This window comes from Gavialis gangeticus, unplaced genomic scaffold (genome assembly GCF_001723915.1).
Source record: "Gavialis gangeticus isolate Ggan-Ray unplaced genomic scaffold, GavGan_comp1, whole genome shotgun sequence".
NCBI classification, from domain to species: Eukaryota; Metazoa; Chordata; order Crocodylia; family Gavialidae; genus Gavialis; species Gavialis gangeticus.
The window spans coordinates 135,227,716-135,246,824 of record NW_017729022.1 but is presented as its reverse complement, the minus strand read 5'-3'; the positions used below and the strand labels follow the sequence as shown (position 1 = coordinate 135,246,824).

The window sequence follows — 19,109 nt, the reverse complement described above, 5'->3', positions numbered from 1 at the left end:
ATCTTAAACAACACGGATTTTTAAGCTTTGTTCTCAAATATTGTAGGATGACCAAATCCCTACAGGCAGGGCAGATTCTTTGCTGCTGTTTAAAAAATTATGTCCCCTAATAATAGAATAATAGTATTCTATTATTAGATTGCTCCTAGGGGGAAAGAAGAACATGAACGCATCTACAATATCAAAATCTCACCTTCTGCCTTCAGAGGGTGTGTCCCTACGAGTGAGAATGTGCATTTCTCTGGTGACAACTAGCAGCAACACATATTTGTGCTGCTGCTAGCTGTCCCTAGACACGGCCCTGCATGTGTGCTCTGGCATGTGCCAGATTGCCCAAGGTAGAGCAGGGGAAGCTGGGGCCAGCACCTCGGCTGGCCTCAGCAGCTTTACCTGGGACCCTGGGGCCTCCAGAGGCTCCAGCAGCAGCGATCCAGCTGCTGGAGTGTGGCTCTGGCCAGCCAGGCTCTGGTTTTGCAAGGCATGCTCTGCAGTCACGGACCATAGTTTTTTTAGATACAGGGATTTCCCAGTATCTAATTTGCTGCCGCACTGCAAATGTGTAGCACGGTGAATGGAATCACCTGCAATATGTGCATTTCGTGGAGCCTCAAAAGTCTTTGAGGCACCACAAACTGCATGTACCTGCTTGTGGGGACGTGACCAGAATTTCTATTGTAGGTTTGACTTTAATAATCTGTACAGTGTGATTCTTAGGAGGAACTCTGAAAACTACATTTTAACTGAAACAGAAGATCTCAATGAACTTTGCTGGATCTAAGTACACGCAGAAGAGGTCCGATTAAAATAATGTGAACTGCTTTCACAATTGAGCTGTGACTGCCCAGGCTGGATTTTCTTCCAGATGCTGATGTTGAAATGTCATGCTTTTATTCACAAACACATCTCTGTCTGAACATTTCATTGAAAAAATAACATGATTGCTCAACAGGCTCAGGGTATAGCTTAAGGGTCTTCAGCATGCTGCTAAAAGCCGGCAGCATTCTCACTGGATTTGCAATGACAGTCACCGGCTGCGGATCTCTCAATGTAGTCATCCGATTTTCCTAATAAACTCATGTCCCAGAGCCTACGAAGTAGGAGGAAGAAGCAGACCATTGCCAATTTGCCCTAGCATATTATCCCCATGGCCAAGCCACAGCACACATTAGTGAGGCCAGGTAATTGGTAACTTACTATTGCTAAAAATGTCCACAGATGGAAATTGGCAACATTTTCCGTATTTATTTAAAAATATTTTACTTCAAACTTTCAAGTAAGGTTCAATCTCATGTCCAAAAGCTGTTTCCGGATAGGAGAAAAAGCAGCAGTAGTACATGAGTACAGGTCTACAAACCTGCTGCAAATTACTACAGTCTGAGGGTATGGACAAACATATACATGGAGTGACTTCAAAAGAGGATGGGGCTGCAGCACAGGAGTGTCCAGCAGCCATTATGCTGCAATTGTTACATGTGCAGGATCCTGTAGTGGTACATGTGGGCTAAATCTCCTCAGCTTTGACCCTGGATGAAGGAGGTTTAAACGTAAAAGTTGGAGCACCTTTGCTACATGTATACCTACACGCTTGTGCATGTTTCAGCCATATCAGCTGCAGTGTGGTCTGACAAAGCACCTCCTCCTTCCATTTAAAAATGTAAGTTTCTTCATACCCAGAGAAATTAGGAGACACATTTTCATCTTGTGAACTTTTCATAGATAAGGGTCTACCCAAATTGTGATTGTGTGGATTTCCCAGAAATTGCAAAATTGGGTAATCTCCACAAAATCCTTAAGGGGCAAAAATAACTTACTAAAAATCAAGTGCTGACTCCCCAGTGGAAACCAGCAGTCCTCCCAGACATGCAGCTTGCCCAGAAGAAAGGTGGAAGGAGGCCACTGGCATGAAACCCTTACCCTAACCCCTCTCCACCAATCAGCAATGAGGGACGGTGCCACATGATAGACAGCCCTCTCAGCCAATCAGCAGTGAGGGGTGAGACCATATGACAGATGGCTCTCTCTACCGTTCACCAGAGGGGTGCAAGGCCACCAGGGCCCCTTGGCTCATCAGAGGCATGGGTGGGGGGCGGGGGGAGGAGCCATGATAAGTGCTCAAAAATGGCAGCCAGCCCCATTATCTGCATGCAAAATTGGCTGGCTGCCTCTGTAAATTGGACAGAACCTAAGTCATAGACCTGCTGACTTCAAGAAAGCTACCACAGCTTGCACCAGCTGATGATCTGACACTACCACTTTAGATAAGGCTGTACTGAAAACCATGAGAAAAGGGACAGGTAATTAAATATCATCATAGGCCTGTGAGGCCCAGCCATCGGTCAGGGCCCTTTTCAGCTTGACGCTGTACAACATTAGAAAAAAACAGACCAATGATATCAGCCTAAATGGTGGCCAATCCATGCGTATGACAAGAGAAGACAGATGGGAGATAGGATACAGAGGGATGGGGGAGTACAAGGAAACAATGAGACAATATTATTCAGTGTTGGGCTTGTAGTCATAACACACCAGCAACCTCACTACTGTTGAATGCTTTGTAGGCATGATAGCAATGGAGAGTTTGGAGGAAGGATGCAACAGAGAATAAGGAGCAGCTTCATGGAGACTTATATGGAGCTTCTCCCAAGCATAAGGGACGGTATGAAAAAACCAGGGTGATTTAGACACCTTAACAAGTGGGCAATGAAGTTTAGGATAACAGGTTGATCAGAGGCAGGGGCCACAATTTGACAATGAAGGACAGATGAAAGGTAAGGCCGGGAAACTCAATGAATCTTTGAATGTGAAGCCGAACAGCTTCAAAGGGTATTTGAAAATGAAGGTGCATTTGAATGTTTTTAGCATTATTCAAGCACTATGGTAACTCATAGCAGTGGATATTGGATTATCAAAGGGGCCTGAGATAACCAGGAGTCCAATTTTGATTGAAATTCAAAGGGCACCTGTCTCTTAGGCCCATTCAAAAATCTCAGCTGAAGTAAACTGCAAAAGTATGCAATCTGTTAAATTAGCACTGTATGCTATTAACAGCTATCAATGGGCCATTTCTTTTACTGGTGCCAATCAAAAAAAGCTTCTTGGAGTCTGTAACAGGGGACCCAAACCCTGGTATTTGGGTATAATGGAAGAGGAGGAAAAGAGACTGTAACAGGGAGCCAGGGGAATCCTGTCTCTTTAGGAGGACACAGCAGGTTGGCTGTATGGGGCTGAAGCTGCAAGAGGGGAGCCAGGTCCTTAGTTAACAGGGAACCCCCCCCCCCCCGCTGAGCTGGGGAAGGCAGATAACAGAAAGGGGGCATGGCTTCCAGGCATTTAAACCCAGGGCCTGAATCAGAACAGGCAGTCTGACCCTGCGTAGAGCAGGCAGAGGAGCTCCTCGGTGAGATGCCTGCAGCAGACAGGCTGGCAGGCACCTGAGTTATTCCCTGGAGCTCCCAGGAGAGAGCTAAGGAGAGCTTATGGCCTCTAGTGAGAGAACATCAAGATCAGCTCTTAGTCGTGAAGCAGTGCCTTGTATCTATGTTGAAATTTAAGCTTTAGACCAGAGGACCAGATGTGGCTAAGAGGGGTGGACAGGAGACCACAGGGGTGCTGCAAAGCCATCCAGCATACAGCCCTTCAAGGTCAGGGACATCAGGGAGGCTGAGCCAAACACAGAGCAACCTTGCCCTGGGCCAGGGATGGCAGGGGGTTGAGACTAATTACAACACAGGGCTGAGGGGTCCGGGGATCAGAGACACAGCAAGGGCTGAGGCTGAGCAGGCTGGGCCCAAATCAGTGGGCCAGGCCTGGAGGTCTGCAGCAAGAGAAAAGGGGAGCTAAAGCCAAGAGGGCTGAGTCCTCTACACAAGGACCAATGTTGTCAACCATCATGATTTTTGGTGTTGTTCTTAAAATCTGTGCTTTGGGATGTGAAAAAACGTAGATATTTCTTTTATGTCTATTTATATACATACAGTAAAAGCTGTGTTAACTGGCACTTTATTAGTCGGAAAACTATTAACTGGCATCTGAGTAATGCAGCAAAAGCAAAACCGGAAGTACCACTTCCAGGGGTGTTCCTGTTTCGCTGCTGTGAGCTGAGTTTTTCTTCACTACTTTTTTGGCCCATGGCCCAGGGCAAAGCAGCCTGTGCGGGAAAAAGCAGCCTGTGCGGGGCCCCTGTCCCTGTCCCTGTCCCCCAGCATGCTGATGCTGGGGAGTGTGCCAGACAGAGCACATTTGATTAACGGGAATATTTGATTAACCGGCATCCCCCGTTCCCAGGGGATGCCAGATAACAGAGCTTTTACTGTATATACAAGAGCTAAGCTTTTCACATTCCTGAACTGTAGACTTTAAGAACAATGCCAAAAATCATAAGAGCTAGCAATACTGAAGGACTGAACTGTGGACAGAGTAACATCTGCGAGGCATGGGCATGGCTGTAGGCGTGGAAGGCCATGAATTTAGCCCTTATGACAAGTAGGGCCTGAGAAAACAGGCACAGAGACAGAGAGAGAGAGAGAGAGAGATAGCATCCTGGGCTTCCCCTCATTACCTTTTAATATCAAGACATGGCTGGCAAGAAAGCAGGGTGAGACCCTGGGAGGATGGAGTGGGAGCCAGGCAGGAGCATGGTGGCTACTAGCAGGCATCACAGCAGACCTTGGGGGCTGTCCTGCTACAGACTCCAAAGAAACTCTGCTGATGTATACCACTTGAGGATCTGACTTTAAAAGGCAGCGTACAAAGTGGACAAGACACCTACAATACCAAAGTATAAGGCATCTTAAGCCAGAGAAGGTGGTTCAAACAGACCAGACTGCATGCCTAGAACAAGTGAGAGAGAGTTTGACTCCACAGCATAGTAGCTATGGCATTCCTGGGAAAGGATGCGTGGGTGGTGATTTTGTTTGGCTGAAGTGAAACTCTAATTCACAGCCACCAACTCAAAGGTCCCCTTGGACTTGGTGAGCACATCAGTAATGGCAGTGAACCAATGTGCCACAGGCCTTTTCCTACCACAGAAGCTCACAGTTTAACTGTTTCAAAACCAATTTAGTACATTAATCGCAAGCCATTATGTGAACACTCTTATTTCAACTTTTAAAAAAATTGTAGGCTCCTCTGGGACATTTTTCTTAAGTGAGTCTAAGAGTCATTAAGGTATAGTTTACTTTGATTTAACTTAAAGCAAAAAACCTTGTAAGCACTGAAATCAAAGTCTCCACACCACAGGTACCTTGGTCTAAAAATACAGCTTTACTTAGACGGGGGCAACTTTTTCTCGCCACCCTTACATTGACACTTTAAGGGCGTGTCTACATATCACCCTGTGACAATGTAGTGACATGCTACATCACTGTATGGCACACTATGGTAATGTAGTGATCACATGTGTCTACATCGCTGTAGCTGCATGTTCCCTGGGTATAGTGAGCTGCTACAGCAACATAGCGGTGAAATTTACCCATGCGCTGCACGCATGGTGCAGTAACTACCCATATGGCGCTGTGCTTAAGTACTTCCAAAAGGAAGCACTAAAGCACAGTGTCATAGCAACGTTGCCATATGGCAATGTGTAGACGAGCCCTAAGTGTATAAATAATACATCTCAAAAACTACATTAAGATTGTAATGTCAAACAACATTCAAAATTTAGTCATGCCAAAATTAAGGCCACCTGTGCAGTCTCAATGTAGCCTCCTGGATCTATGCATTATGACACAGGCCTTAAACTACAAGATCACATATTAACATTTTCCACTGGTCTACTGCCTCATTCAGTGTATTAGATGCTTGTGGAAAAAATCATGTTTGTGAGGTAAAGAAAGCCATTGTCTGTAGAACCCACACTTTATTTGCTACAGAAGCTGGAAGGAGTGTATTGAGCCAGGCAAGGAACTACAAGAAGAGGAAAGGAAGATCTAGTGGGTATTGTAGGCAAGTACTGTCATTGAGAACTGGATACTATCCCTGACTCTTCCAGAGAGTTCCTGTGCAATACTAAGCCAGTCATTTAAGCAAATGTTCACAACCAGCCGCTAATTTTATGTTCCTCATTTTCTGGGTGTCCAGCATTAGGAATCTGGCATTAGATTGTCAGAAGTGCTGAGCATTCATAGCTATAGCTGAAGTTGATTAGAGCTCTTTTTTTAATATGTGAAGTGCTGTGTCCATGTAAAACTGCTAAGGATTCTTAAAAATCAGGTCCCATATGCCTAAAGTTGGACATCCAAAATCTTGGCTTTAATCTCTCTGGGTTTTAATTTCCCATACATAAAATAATACGATTTCATTTCCCAGAGGTGTTGCAAAGATTCATTGAAGAGTGTGAAGCACTCCAGTATAATGAAGAAACCATTAGAGAAATGCCTGGGAAAAAATTAATAACTCTGTTTGGTGCAGGATGTGAATGGACTGCAGTACAGAAAGTCTCTAGAGCCACACACTGTGTGATGGAGCTACAGAAAAATATTGAGTAACTACTCATTTATTGACTAAGGTGGAGCGCTGTGGGGAAAAACAATCTGTGATTATACCATTAGAGAGTGTATCATAGTGGATTTGCACATGGAGCCCTAGGAAACACTAATTCTGGCTTTTCTTAGCTTTTAAGTGCTTGATGTTGCAATTTTAATGCTGTGTTAACATAGTGTTTATCGATGCAATTTCCTAAGATTTCGGCTCTGTTTTTAAGAAAAACGAACAGAAAAACCAGAAATCCTACCATGTGGAAATGACCCACAGCTTAGGTTGTCAGAACAGTATGCATTTTTAGATTTGTAATACTGACCTCTTAGTACTTGAGTTAGTGGGACCATGTAGTGGGAGGAGATTGTTATTTTCTTTGTGAATCAGCCATGACAAGTAAAAGAGATGCACACTTTGCCTGATCCTGCTGGTGTGTGTTAGGCATGTTCAACATATCTTTACTCGATCAAGTCTCTTAGGGTAGGTTAGGACAGCCATAAGCATGCCCTACCACACTGCTTACATGCACATATGCTCCAAGCCCATAAGTGCACTACTAAGACTGCTCAGGAATCACTTGCAGAAGCCACCCTCAAGCATGCTGGAATGTCTTCACATGCATATTTCAGGGTTTGGAGCATACAAGTGAGTGCAAGGAGGTGGGGCATGGTGGGGGCTGCCCCAGCCACAGTATAATACCACCATGATGCAGACATATCCTTATAGGACTTTGGCACCGTTCTGCCTCATTTCTGGATTCCAAAGGGGCTTCAACAGGAGCTGGCTTCCCAGGGAACTTTTATGGTGAAAAGTGAGGCTGCTAGTAAGCATTAGGTGCTTCCAGGGATATGTGGTTAGCAGTTTTCCAGATCACAAGTATGGACTTGGACATCTAAGTCCTGTTCTTCAAGCACTACAGTCCTTTTTTCTGGATCTGGCCCCGGTCATGAGGTAAGTGGGAATGTCTCCTCAGCCTCAAACCTTGGACTCCCTTCAGCAAAGCCCATTTGGTCCAGGGACAGATGTGTATTTGAAGTGCTCAGAATCCCAGAGCACTGGAGGATGCCAGAGGACTGGTGGAGTATGTTGATGTTTGGCAAATTACTTTAAAAGCAAGCAATTCAAAGATGTTCCCCATTTTTTAAGGTAATTTTGAAGATCTTTGGCCATTTTTGAAGTACTTTTTCAGTTATGAAGGTCTGAAGCCTTGCTGTTCAGAGAGCTTCAAACACACTCAGCCTGCTTCAAATGGCATGCCTGTCCAGGGCCTCACTTTTTTTGTTTGGGCTTCATTGATCTAGACCAAGATTGATGCATCTTTGCACTACCATAGCAATGTAAACAGGTACTACTCTCAGCCATACTCAGACCCTAGTGTGTTTCTGAGTCAGGCGATAATGTGTTCGTGAATTTGACTTTTACCTGCTCCAGGAGATGAAGGTTCAAACACACTGGACGAATCACTGCATGTGTTAGAAGCTTGCTCAGAGAGCTTCTTTTTTGCACTTCCATCTGCAGACTTATGTGATTTCTTTTTATTCTTCACAAGAATTTTATACATTAAGTCCATAGGGCTTGGAAGAGGAACACCAGCTTCAAGCTTTGAAGAAAGGAGGAAAGATTTGTAATAAGAAAAATAAGCCTGTGACAGCTCTCAGTACTATCTGTATGATACAATGTACAGTTCTGTAATCCATAATGTGAACCTAATTTAAAATGAAGGACAGTTTGCACAAGAGGTAGCCTCACTGCTACACAAAACAGTGCTACTGAGGGCGTTTTAGAAGACAAATAAAATATTCACTATGAAATGTCTATGGTAATAACCATAATAAGTATTCTTCCAAATGCGAAAGCCCACAGTCTAAAATGACAGATGTGAGAGCCAATTGAGCTTTAGCGGATTATAATTCATTGTATCATGATAATCTCCACATCAAAAATCATATGCTTAAACCACAAATACCATACACTACTTAGCCACTCCTCCCCTCCCTCACAGTTTCACTTTCATAAACCAGTAGATGAAGAACAATCTAAAACAGAATCATGCAAATAAGAATTAATACAGATGTTTACAATCAGATAAATATGAAACCATCTTACTGGGTATTTCTCCAGCGTATCCATAAGCAGCGCATCTCCAAAAATTAGTCTGCAATATTCTGCCATTTTTGCCTGCTGCTTAGGACTAATGGGGGGAAAAGATAGAATTAAATAAGGCTTATTCATACAGCTGACTGAAAACAGCAGTAATGGAAAATCTAATATCCCTTAACGAGACATAATTTCCTGATCCTATCATTGTGAATCGTTCACAATGATCTAGATTCATCGTGCTATTATTCTGACTTCTCTGACAGCCCTTATCACAGGGATCATACATGAAATAAGGGTGTTGATCATTTGAATCATAAATAGTGAAACTGAACCTGTCACATTGAAACGAACAGTCCCACATACTTAACAGATAATGAAAACTGAATGTGTTGGTTCAGAGAGTGATAGGAATAAACTATAACATTAGTTGGCCTCTGGTCGACAACGTATTTATTCAGTGTTTAAATGTTTTCTCCTTTGCAAGACTCTTATTTGTATTTACCAGTCATACTTTTCTTTTTCCTCCTTGAATTTGCCATTTTAACATACACAACCTGAAGAGGTAAAGCAGAAGAATCAAAGAAAAGAAAAGGAATGACCCTTTTCAACTATACTCTAGACGTGTTTCAGAAAGTGACAATATCACTCTGTAGCACAGACCATGTCTTCATGGTTAAACTCACCATCCCCAGCAATGGCATCTTCAGGATGGGTTTACTGGGAAGTAATAGCTAGAAGCAGATCCAGGGGGGTGCTGTGATACAGTTACATCCACCCTTTGATTCCTGGTCACCCAAAAGTTTAAAACCAACTGCCTAGCAGCAGCAGCATTTCTATTCAGGCAGCACTGAGGGAATTAACTGACTTCATGACTTATTATAATCTACCTGATTCCTTCTAAATTCTTCATTCCTAGGGTGTTAATGACCCTCTCTCCTTTTTATTGGTCTTTAAAGGCTTCATTAATTAAGTTATGCTTTCTTTGGCAATTCTGCTGTCTGTTAGCTGCTCCTGGAAACATAGCTCCTATTTCACAGTCCTGCAGACAGCGTTTAACTCAAGCTAACTCAAGTGTGGAAATGTTAATTCAAGTGAGCATTAACTCACGTGTGGAAATAATGTTCAGTGAAGCATGGCTACACTGTCAAGATGCTCGGGATGGCTAGATTGTGTTTTATGAATCTGAAAGACAGATGTACATTTAATTCTAATGACTACAGAACTAATGAAACATCTTTTGATTATTACGCCTAGTTTGTTGTGTTTTTATACATATGGCATAGAAAATATGTCAATAAAGTTTTTGTTTTTCCTTTTGCTTAAACTGAATAGTACAATCCCAGCCACCTAGGTTATTAGTAAAGCTTTTAATTTTTTTGTAACTGGAGAAAAATGGGTGTTATGTTACATTTGATGAGGCACCACACCATCTACACCCCTCCCTTCCACCTTTCAAAATCCTAGATCTGCCCACGTCACATAAGGCCACAGTTACCTTATGGTCAAGCCTACTCTAAAAAGCTCTTGCTGTTATAAATATGTTGGTGGGGGACAATTTTTTTTTTTACTGACAGAACTATGTTAGCAGAAAACTCTACTTCAAAGACAGCAATACTAGCATATTTATGCTTCTGCCAATGTAGACTGTGTAGTTTCACAGAAGTGGCACAGAACAGAATACCATAAGCCTGGTTATGCCAGTATAACTGTCTTCACATTAGGAAGGCCTAGCTATAACAGCAAGAGTGTCCTTGGATTTAGACCCAAGCTCTTGCAAGGGGTGGCTGAATAATTATTTTATCTTGCTGGTTAGGTCATAGTTGAGATTTCCTTTTACCCAGCACTGCCTGCGTGTCTCAAGTTTTACTAGGGTAAATTATTCAATGGTTGATATGACATCCACTATGAATAAGCCAAATGCAGCAAACTCTGCTTACAACTAGTTTGCCCAAAATGCAACCCAAGGGAAAAATAATGGCTACAGTGAAGGGAGTTTTAGGAATGCAAAGAGTTTATAGTATTTAGTAATACTACTTGCATAGCTCTAAGACACAGCTTGAAGCAACAGTTTCTTACTCTTTTTCTACTTTCACAGAACTGTGTATTCTTCAGTTTGCCCATTTAAAAAAATCTCTAGTCTCTTTTTATGCCTGCTTCTAACCTTTAAATAAATCCGTTTAGTTTCTCCCAAGAACAAAATACAACTATTCCATAGCTACTTTGTTTTGCTGGCGAACTCTAGCTATTAGCAATTTATATCCATATGGAAGACACATAAGCTCTGGGTAATAATTACATGCAATTATTTATCATGAGAAAAAGGAATTTATAGTAATATAAAATGAAATGTATTGGCAAGTTACCAGAGAAGCCTGAGGTGTGAAAAATCTTGGGAACCACTACAGCAAGCTGATTTCCCTTCCCTTGAGATTGAAATGTCAATGGCCCAGGTGAGACAAAAAATGTTGAAGCTACTTCTTGATTAACCTTTTACAAATAAAAACAAAGCTGCACTCTAAAGCACTTTAATGCCACTAGGACTGGGAGGGTTGTTTAACAAGCATGAAAATCTGTTTAAAAGTGTGTAGATATTGCTCCAGGTCTGCAATACATCTACCTACTTGCATTATCAAGCACCTATTCTTATTAATCAGTAAGACTTCTTTTAATGCAGCTCATTATTCATTATGTGCCAGCAGTGCCAAGGGCTGGAAGGTAGCTGGTATTACATTGGAGAAATCAGAGATAAGATGTAGTTTAGATGGCATTTAAATCATAATCGGCATTTCCTGAAGCTCTGTATTGCTCTGTTTTGAGGTCTTGTTTTCAGCAGACTGTGTTTGTGATTAAACAGACATAACTCCAGTCATTCACAAAAAACGTGGGTTAGGAGGTTATAAATGATTCCACAAAACCATGAGAGGTTTTAAATGACAGCATGTTGATGCCCTACAGTATTTTGTTAAGTCTTTCTTTTAAATTCAGTCAAATCTGCAAGGAAATTAAAACCCATTTTCAGCCTCAGGCATAAAATTAAGACAATGACTACGGCAAGCAAAATGACCTAAAAACCCTGGAGGAAGAGATGAGAGAGAAAAATGGTTATGTGACTTAAGGATGCTGATGGAACAGTATAGTCCATATTGACTCTTCAATAACTCGCAATGACTCTACAAAAAGAGAAGACAGACAGACAGACAGACAATGTCCTTTAAAGTGGGCTTCTGTATGGGGTATTTATTTTAACTCCCACCTCCAGTGGGGATCATTATAGACAAGTGAATCCTGATTTTCTGCAGATAGGACCTATATTTTTTTATTCCACACTCTTAGAAACTGTGGAGCTCAAAGGATACCCTCCTTTTACCCAAAGCATAGGTTTATCTAATGTTTAGAAACTGGCATAAAATCAGATTTTCAAGATTATATACCCGGAAAAGTATAACATTTTTTTCCCCATACATAGACTCTAAGGCACATCTTAAATTCAGGGGTGTCTTATATTTGAGTAAATATGCGGGGGAGTGGTGTTAGACATGGTGTTCAGACGAAACAATGCAGGTTTCCCCGCCTCCCCCCGCAACATGTGTTGCAACTAAAATAGCCTTAAACCTAAAATCTTACAGAAGCACAGAATCATAGAAAAGTAGGGCTAGAAGGGACCTCAGAAGTTCCCTAGTCCAATCCCCAAATCAAGTCATGAATATCCATCTCTAAACCATCCTGTGCAAGTGTTTGTGTAAATTTGACAATATTTCACTGTTACAAAGGATTAAAACTTTTCAACTTCCAGATGCTTCTTATTTGCTTAATGTACCCACTAAAAATCTTGAAAATCTGATTTTGTGCCAGTTTCTAAACACCCCTGAATTTAAGATGAGCCTTACAGTCTATGTATGGAAAACATTGTTATAATTTTCCAGGTATATAATCTAAATGGAGGTTTGCCTTGAATTGCCCCCTCCCACTGCTACAGCAGGAAAAATAAATCGGGGCAGGGGGGGTCATGTGGCCCCTTTATCCTCTACTCCCTCAACTTCTTCTCCCTGCAGCCTCTTCCCCCATTGTGTCAGACCATAACAGAGAAGTGAGGAGCACATTTGAAAACACTGACTGAAACAAACATGCCTGTAGTAATTCACATACAGGGAATTTACTAGGAGCACCCATAGAATTAATTCATCTAGAATTTATCAGGCTGCATTTTATCTTTTCTGAAATTGCTGCAAATTTTAGCACAGATACTCCATAAACACACTTAATCAGCCCTTTTGTACCTACTTATATAAAGTGTAAACTATGTAGGATATTAGTCCAAAGCTAAGATGTTCATGATTTACCATATAATTCATTGGGCTAAGTCCCAGCAGTCAACAGTGTTTCCAGCCATGGTGACCAGAGAGTTCAGCACTGCTCAGTATGTGTGTGTAACTCCAGATATCTCCACAAAGGTTTCATCTGCTAATTAGCACCCCACTCATGACTGGAACTGGGTGTTTTTGTCACAGGTTCTGGGATCCTTCAAAAATGTATATATAGATGAGGGATAGGGTAACCTGGTCTGGCTCCATTTCATGGAGGGCTGGGCGACATTAATCATATGTGACAGGCTAAGGGAGAGATTCTAGGTGAACAGATTCTAGGTGAACTGTTTGGGGCCCTGTTTGGTGATGTTTACCAAGCATTTAAACCTAGTTAAGAAACAGGAATTATTGGAAATGGGAAAGGCACAGCTCAGCTATAGGAGTGAAGTCGTCAAAATCTATTTAATGTAGTGACTCACTATGACTTGAAAAAGAGTGCTGTTGAGGAGGACTGAGTGCAATGGGCACTGTCATATCTCTTATTCAGGTGGGCTGCACTAACCCACCCTTCCCATCAGCACTTTGGCTATGGTCAAGCATTTTTGGCACCAAGGGGAGGGTGTCAGGGCTGGCTCTAGTCCTCCTAGTGACAGTCTGGTATTACAGGACCTCCATGCCCAGTGCCAGCTCCCTGCATAGGGAACACCTGACCATATTTTAAAGGGACATACAAAAGCAAAAAACCAAGCAAACAAAAAATGTTCCCATTAGTATGTCTTCTCAATATGGGCCGTGTATTTTATAGTTATGCTCAGTGCTGGCTGCATTTAATTGACTTCATAGTTGGTTTCTATTACTGAGCACAAGCTGCTTTTGGCAGCAATTTAATGACAGACTATATATTTAATAAGATTTCCTTGTACGCGAAATGTACGGCGAATCTTGCCATGCTGATTAGGGTAAAATCTTCATCTTATATTTGAATATAAACATAAAGAGCTATAGTTAACTATATCAGTCTGAAATTAGGCAGAAGGCATAGCAGTGTGCACAGAGTAGGTAAACTTATTCAGGGAGGGATTAGTAAGAGATTTTCCTGGGGGCTGCAGCGAATGTAGCATCTGATGAAGTAGGTTGTAGCCTATGAAAACTCATTCTTCTCTGAATAAGTTAGTCTAGGACAGTGCTTCCCAAACTTTTCCTCAGCATAACCCCATTTCCTCAGTATGGCCCCTCACTCCCAACCCACAGCCCCCTATGTCTACGACCCAATCTGCTGATGTTGCAACCCCATTTGGGGTTGCGACCTATAGTTGGGGAACCACTAGTGTATGAGATGCCACACTGCCATGACTTTTACCTATATATATATTTAAAAAGAATAAGTCCTTCTTTAACTTTCCATGGAGATCTATCTATCTATCTATCTATCTATCTATCTATCTACATGACAAGTTAAAGAAGGACTTGCTCTTTTTAAATAAGAGATTAACTGAATGCATCATACCTGACTTTGCAACTACTTTAAATACATAATATGTATAGAGGTACAATTCCAGTCCTATAATTTCTGCGGGTGGTGGGAACTGATGTTACTAACTAACATTTGTTAACACTCTAAGACATGTAGAAACAGAGCCCGTCAAAACAGGGCATTTCAACGTTTCAAAATTTGCTTTTATTCAGAGTAAGGGTGAAAATAAATAAGTTCAAAATGAAACTATAAAAAATTTCTACAGCAGAAGATTTTCACTTCAGAATTTTAATGCCTTCAAACATTATGTTATTTTGGAACTGCAGTACAGAGAATGGAGGTACCCAGAAATGGTGCTACAACTAAGCAATATAACTAAAATATTAGGCAGAAATAGAAAGTTTGATTAGAAATATTTTGTATACATTATGCACAACAAACACAGAGACTGGATTTGTTATTATTTCCTTTACTGAGATTGTCTATTTGGGATAAGAACCATCTTTTTATTTTGTGTTTGTACAGTGCCAGGCACAGTGGCATCCTGGTTCAATACTGGAGCTACCGGGTAGGACTGCATTAGTGTAACCACCACCAATAATAATAACAACCATAATAATAATAGGAAGAATATTATTATGAGTCTTACAAATACTACTGGTACTAATACTCCTAATAATAATATCTAGTTTAATGCTAATCAGAAGAATTTTTATCCAGGTGGTGTCAACTCATGAAACCATGACATACAAAGAAATGGACCCCACCAGCATTCCTGAACCACCATGTCTTCTGGAGTGCCTTTTGGTCTCTGGCAATTCAGGATAACAAAACTGCCTACAGGACTAAGAGCAGAGAAACCAAGCACATGAACCTTCTCATCACAGGAGAAAATTATCACTGGGAACAATGCTCTGAAGTTGTAACAAAGCTGCAAAGCTCTTTAGCCAGACTGGATCTGCAACTGCTAGTAGAAGTATCTTAAATGCACACATGAAAATACCAAGAAGTTCTGGAAGGAAAATAAATCGTGACAAAATTTATGATGGAAGAGATCACCTTTCAGAAGCGCGAATTATTGATAACATGGATACCTATCATCAACATTTTCCTCCCCATCTTAGCAGAAATGGACAAGGATGTCTGGACACTGGGACAAAATGGTTGAAAGCAGGGTAAAAGAAGCTGTTGTCAATTAACACGACAATTTCAAATCACCTGTACTGGCTACACATAGGGTTTGACTTAATTCTTCAAAATTGGCTCCTCAGAGTACTCAGACTAAACAAAATGCCAAAGAGTTTAATAACTACTCTTTTGTGCACAGTAGTCCACTTGGATAGATAGTGGTACATGAACATCAAGGCCAAAAATACAGTAAGGAGCTGATCCAAATCACAGGGGAACTTCCAAGGGGACACTTGAACCCGCTCATGGTATTGCCTGGCATTTAATCCATTCAGCCTCATGCCATGGGATCTTGGCTATGATTATGCAAATAGCAGCTCAAATTGTTGCATCTAGTCTATATGGATGCCCTCAAGCTGTCCAGTGGAAGCAATACCAAAGTAGGATGGCATTCTGAACTCTTTCAGTTGTTCTATCTCTCTGAACTGTGTGTTGGATAAGTGTGCTACACTATATGTCCAGTGTAAAAGAGAAGTCAGGTGAACCAAACAGAAACTTACGAATGACTAAAATCAAAGAACTGGACAGGGAACAGGCATAAAAATATATGGGACTGAACCAACTTCTAAAGCCCAAACACATCAAGACACCAAGAACATTGCCATACAGCCTCTTTAATAAGCTGGAATGTGACTTGACAACGAATTTAAATTCCTATTTATTTATTTAAATTATGGGAAAAAACCAGCAATGTTTAGCCATGCTGGCTTATATTTCGGAATATTTAAATTGTCCAAGCCAAATCTGGAAGCCCTGAAAAAGGTGGTGAGGACATTACTTACACCAAAGTAATTGCATTTAGAGCAGGGGTGGGCAATTATTTTGGGTGGAGGGCCACTTACTCAGTTTTGGAAAGCCATTGAGGGCTGCACTTTACCGCACTCGACAAGCAGCCACGGGCAGACAAATATTAATTTACTAAATTTTTTAGGGGCCCCATGAGCCGGATAGAATGGCCTGGCAGGTCGCATCCGGCCCCTGGGCCACATTTTGCCCACCCCTCATTTAGACGTTCCATTTCCTTCATAAAATAGGCACAAAAAGTCCATTGAGTTTTGAGTATCTTTGCAATGACTGGGTGGAAAATTTGAAGAAATACTTCCTAAATAAGGATTCATTGTTACATGGGGCAGATATTAAGTGTGAACAATATTTCCTGGCCTTTGGAGGAGGAAGGGGTGCCAGAAGTGGAACAGAAGCTCAGGAATAAACTAGTGAAAGGAAGCAGAAGGTGCTGCATGGAAGGTTTGTGTCTATGCTCTCCATAAACCAAATTGAGAGCAAGCATTTGACTTGGTTGAGATGCAGCAAGATTTTTGGTTATAATAGGACACGAGTATTATAACCAACAATATTAAGTAATGTGTCTTGAAAGAAAACACACCTCACATGAAGATTACATGGCCTCATCAGGGAAACACCTCAGCATATTTCAGGCAGATGCCAAGTCCTTGCTAGTTGAGAGCATATACTTTCTATTAGCCAATGCTCTCTTGGCCAATGCTGTGGCTAAGGTATTGCATCACCACTCGTCTTAAAAGAAAAAGTTAACATGTGCCACAATTCCTTAGTATAAATATAGACCGACATCACTGAGGAAAGTTATCTAACATCTAACAAATAAACAACTAACCAGATATCATGGGCATGGACAAGAAAACCTGGATAGTAGTACTTATACTATCCCTCAAGAGGACAGTGTGCTGTGCATTACTGAACAAAAGCAAAGAAGTTACCCTGATCTTGTTCCAGACACATGGAGAAGGTGAATGTGGTATCAGTAATGTTTTCCATAAATGGAGTTATTTTACTGTCAACTCTGATAACCTCAAAAATGCAGAAAAATTGAGTGAATTATCCTCCTAATTCAAAATGTACTCCTATGGATTGTCAAGATCAAGCAAAAGGTTCCCTTTCCTGGAGCAATTCCTGTGTTTTGTATCCATCACAATACACTCTAAGAACCAATGCCATATTGTTGTGGTGGTTGTTGCTGTTATTGTCATTATTATTGTTGCTGTTATTACTATTATTATTTGGGACAGACTTCTTAAATAATAATAATAGCTGCAGCAGTATATTTTCATTATTAATATTGAGAATAGTCTTACTTATGACACAAATAAAAACTCTGTTCTTTCCCACAGCAAGTAAAAAAAAAAGAAGTAAAATGGAACCAGAAAACTTGATAGAAAAAAACTATTAACATTTGTAAAATAATTCTAGCCAGAATCAGCAATCTCAATGTAATTAATTATGTTCAATCTTAACACTGATCTTAAATGGATACCATTCAAGGATTACTTAACCTTTTCCCTATGTCATCAGTGTATTCCTAATTACAGAAGTGTCTGCCATTAGATTTTTAGATATCTTATCTTCTTAAATTAGCTTCACTTCAAACCTCAAGGTTTTTTTTTATATCTTTCCAATATGTTCAAGGTCCTAAAGGTTTTCTCCCTCCCCTCCCCCATTTTTGCACACTGGAAGAAAGTGGGATCATTTCTTTTGTTTGTAGTGTTTTTTCCCAGTATATAAACTTTGATTTGAATATATGTTCAGGAATTACAAAATGATTATATTATATACAATAACGTCTAACAAATAGATCAATTACATTAAGAGATAATGTATAAACAAATACTTTTATAAGCAATAACTATGCAGAATAGATTTATTTATGTAAAACTAATATAAAAGATAAATTCATACATGAAGAGATATATAAATGAATGGCTTTTAGACTATAAATATTATACTGCATATCAAATAATATAAAGCGCAATATATGAATTTTACAACAAATATACTCTGCAGTGTATAGCAATACATATGCACCTAAACATCCTACTGGACTTCTTATTGTATAAAAAATGGGTATGAATGATGATACTGCATACTGGAATTATGGGCAGAAAGGTAGGAGAATCTAACTCACATGCTATCAAACTGTATGAGGTCTGAATTTTACTTGGAAAAAATATGGAAAGGAATTAAGCTGATGATTAACAATATTGTATTTATCCATGGGAGTGATCTAAAATATTTGCTGCACAGTAATTTCAATTCCCTAAAGAGATATGAACAAAACATATACCATATAACAGTAAAGTTCCCACTGACTTCGGTGGGACCAGGATTTCAGCCACAAAATTCTCCCTTAGTATGGAGGGAGTCTAAGAGCTGAAGAGCTAAGGCAAATTCTGGTCCCCATGAAATAACTGGGAGGTGATTCACTTGTGATTTGGCACTAATTCTCTAGAACTGAAAGACATTGATTTTCAGACCTGAATGCTGTTGAAAAATTAAGGGAAAAACAATGTTCTGTGTAAATATGGAGATAGAAAAAATAGTCCATGAAATTATGTGACAGTTTCTCTGACCAGCATGATCAACTGTAGATTTCTTTAGTGACTTGTAGTAAAATGAAAGTCTAATGGTGGCATTCAGTTAAATGACTGGAAATAGTATTCAGATAAAACAGAATTAGAAACCATATGCATTACATTTAATCATTTATTGCTGCAAAAACAACAACTACCCAGAGTAATCAATTGTAAACCTCACAA

General features: G+C 40.5%; 1 protein-coding gene across 5 annotated transcripts in view; it reads right to left on the bottom strand.

Annotated features, from left to right (window-relative positions):
* The window catches only part of PLCB1 (phospholipase C beta 1), a 948,624-nt gene that overhangs the window by 235,296 nt on the left and 694,219 nt on the right, over nt 1-19,109 (bottom strand). For all 5 annotated transcript variants that reach the window (XM_019516220.1, XM_019516217.1, XM_019516218.1 and 2 more), the window contains 2 exons: nt 8,581-8,665; nt 7,897-8,074 (listed from right to left, as the gene is read on the bottom strand). In XM_019516220.1, the coding sequence (XP_019371765.1) occupies nt 7,897-8,074; nt 8,581-8,665 (263 nt within the window). The remainder of the gene's footprint in view (nt 1-7,896; nt 8,075-8,580; nt 8,666-19,109) is intronic.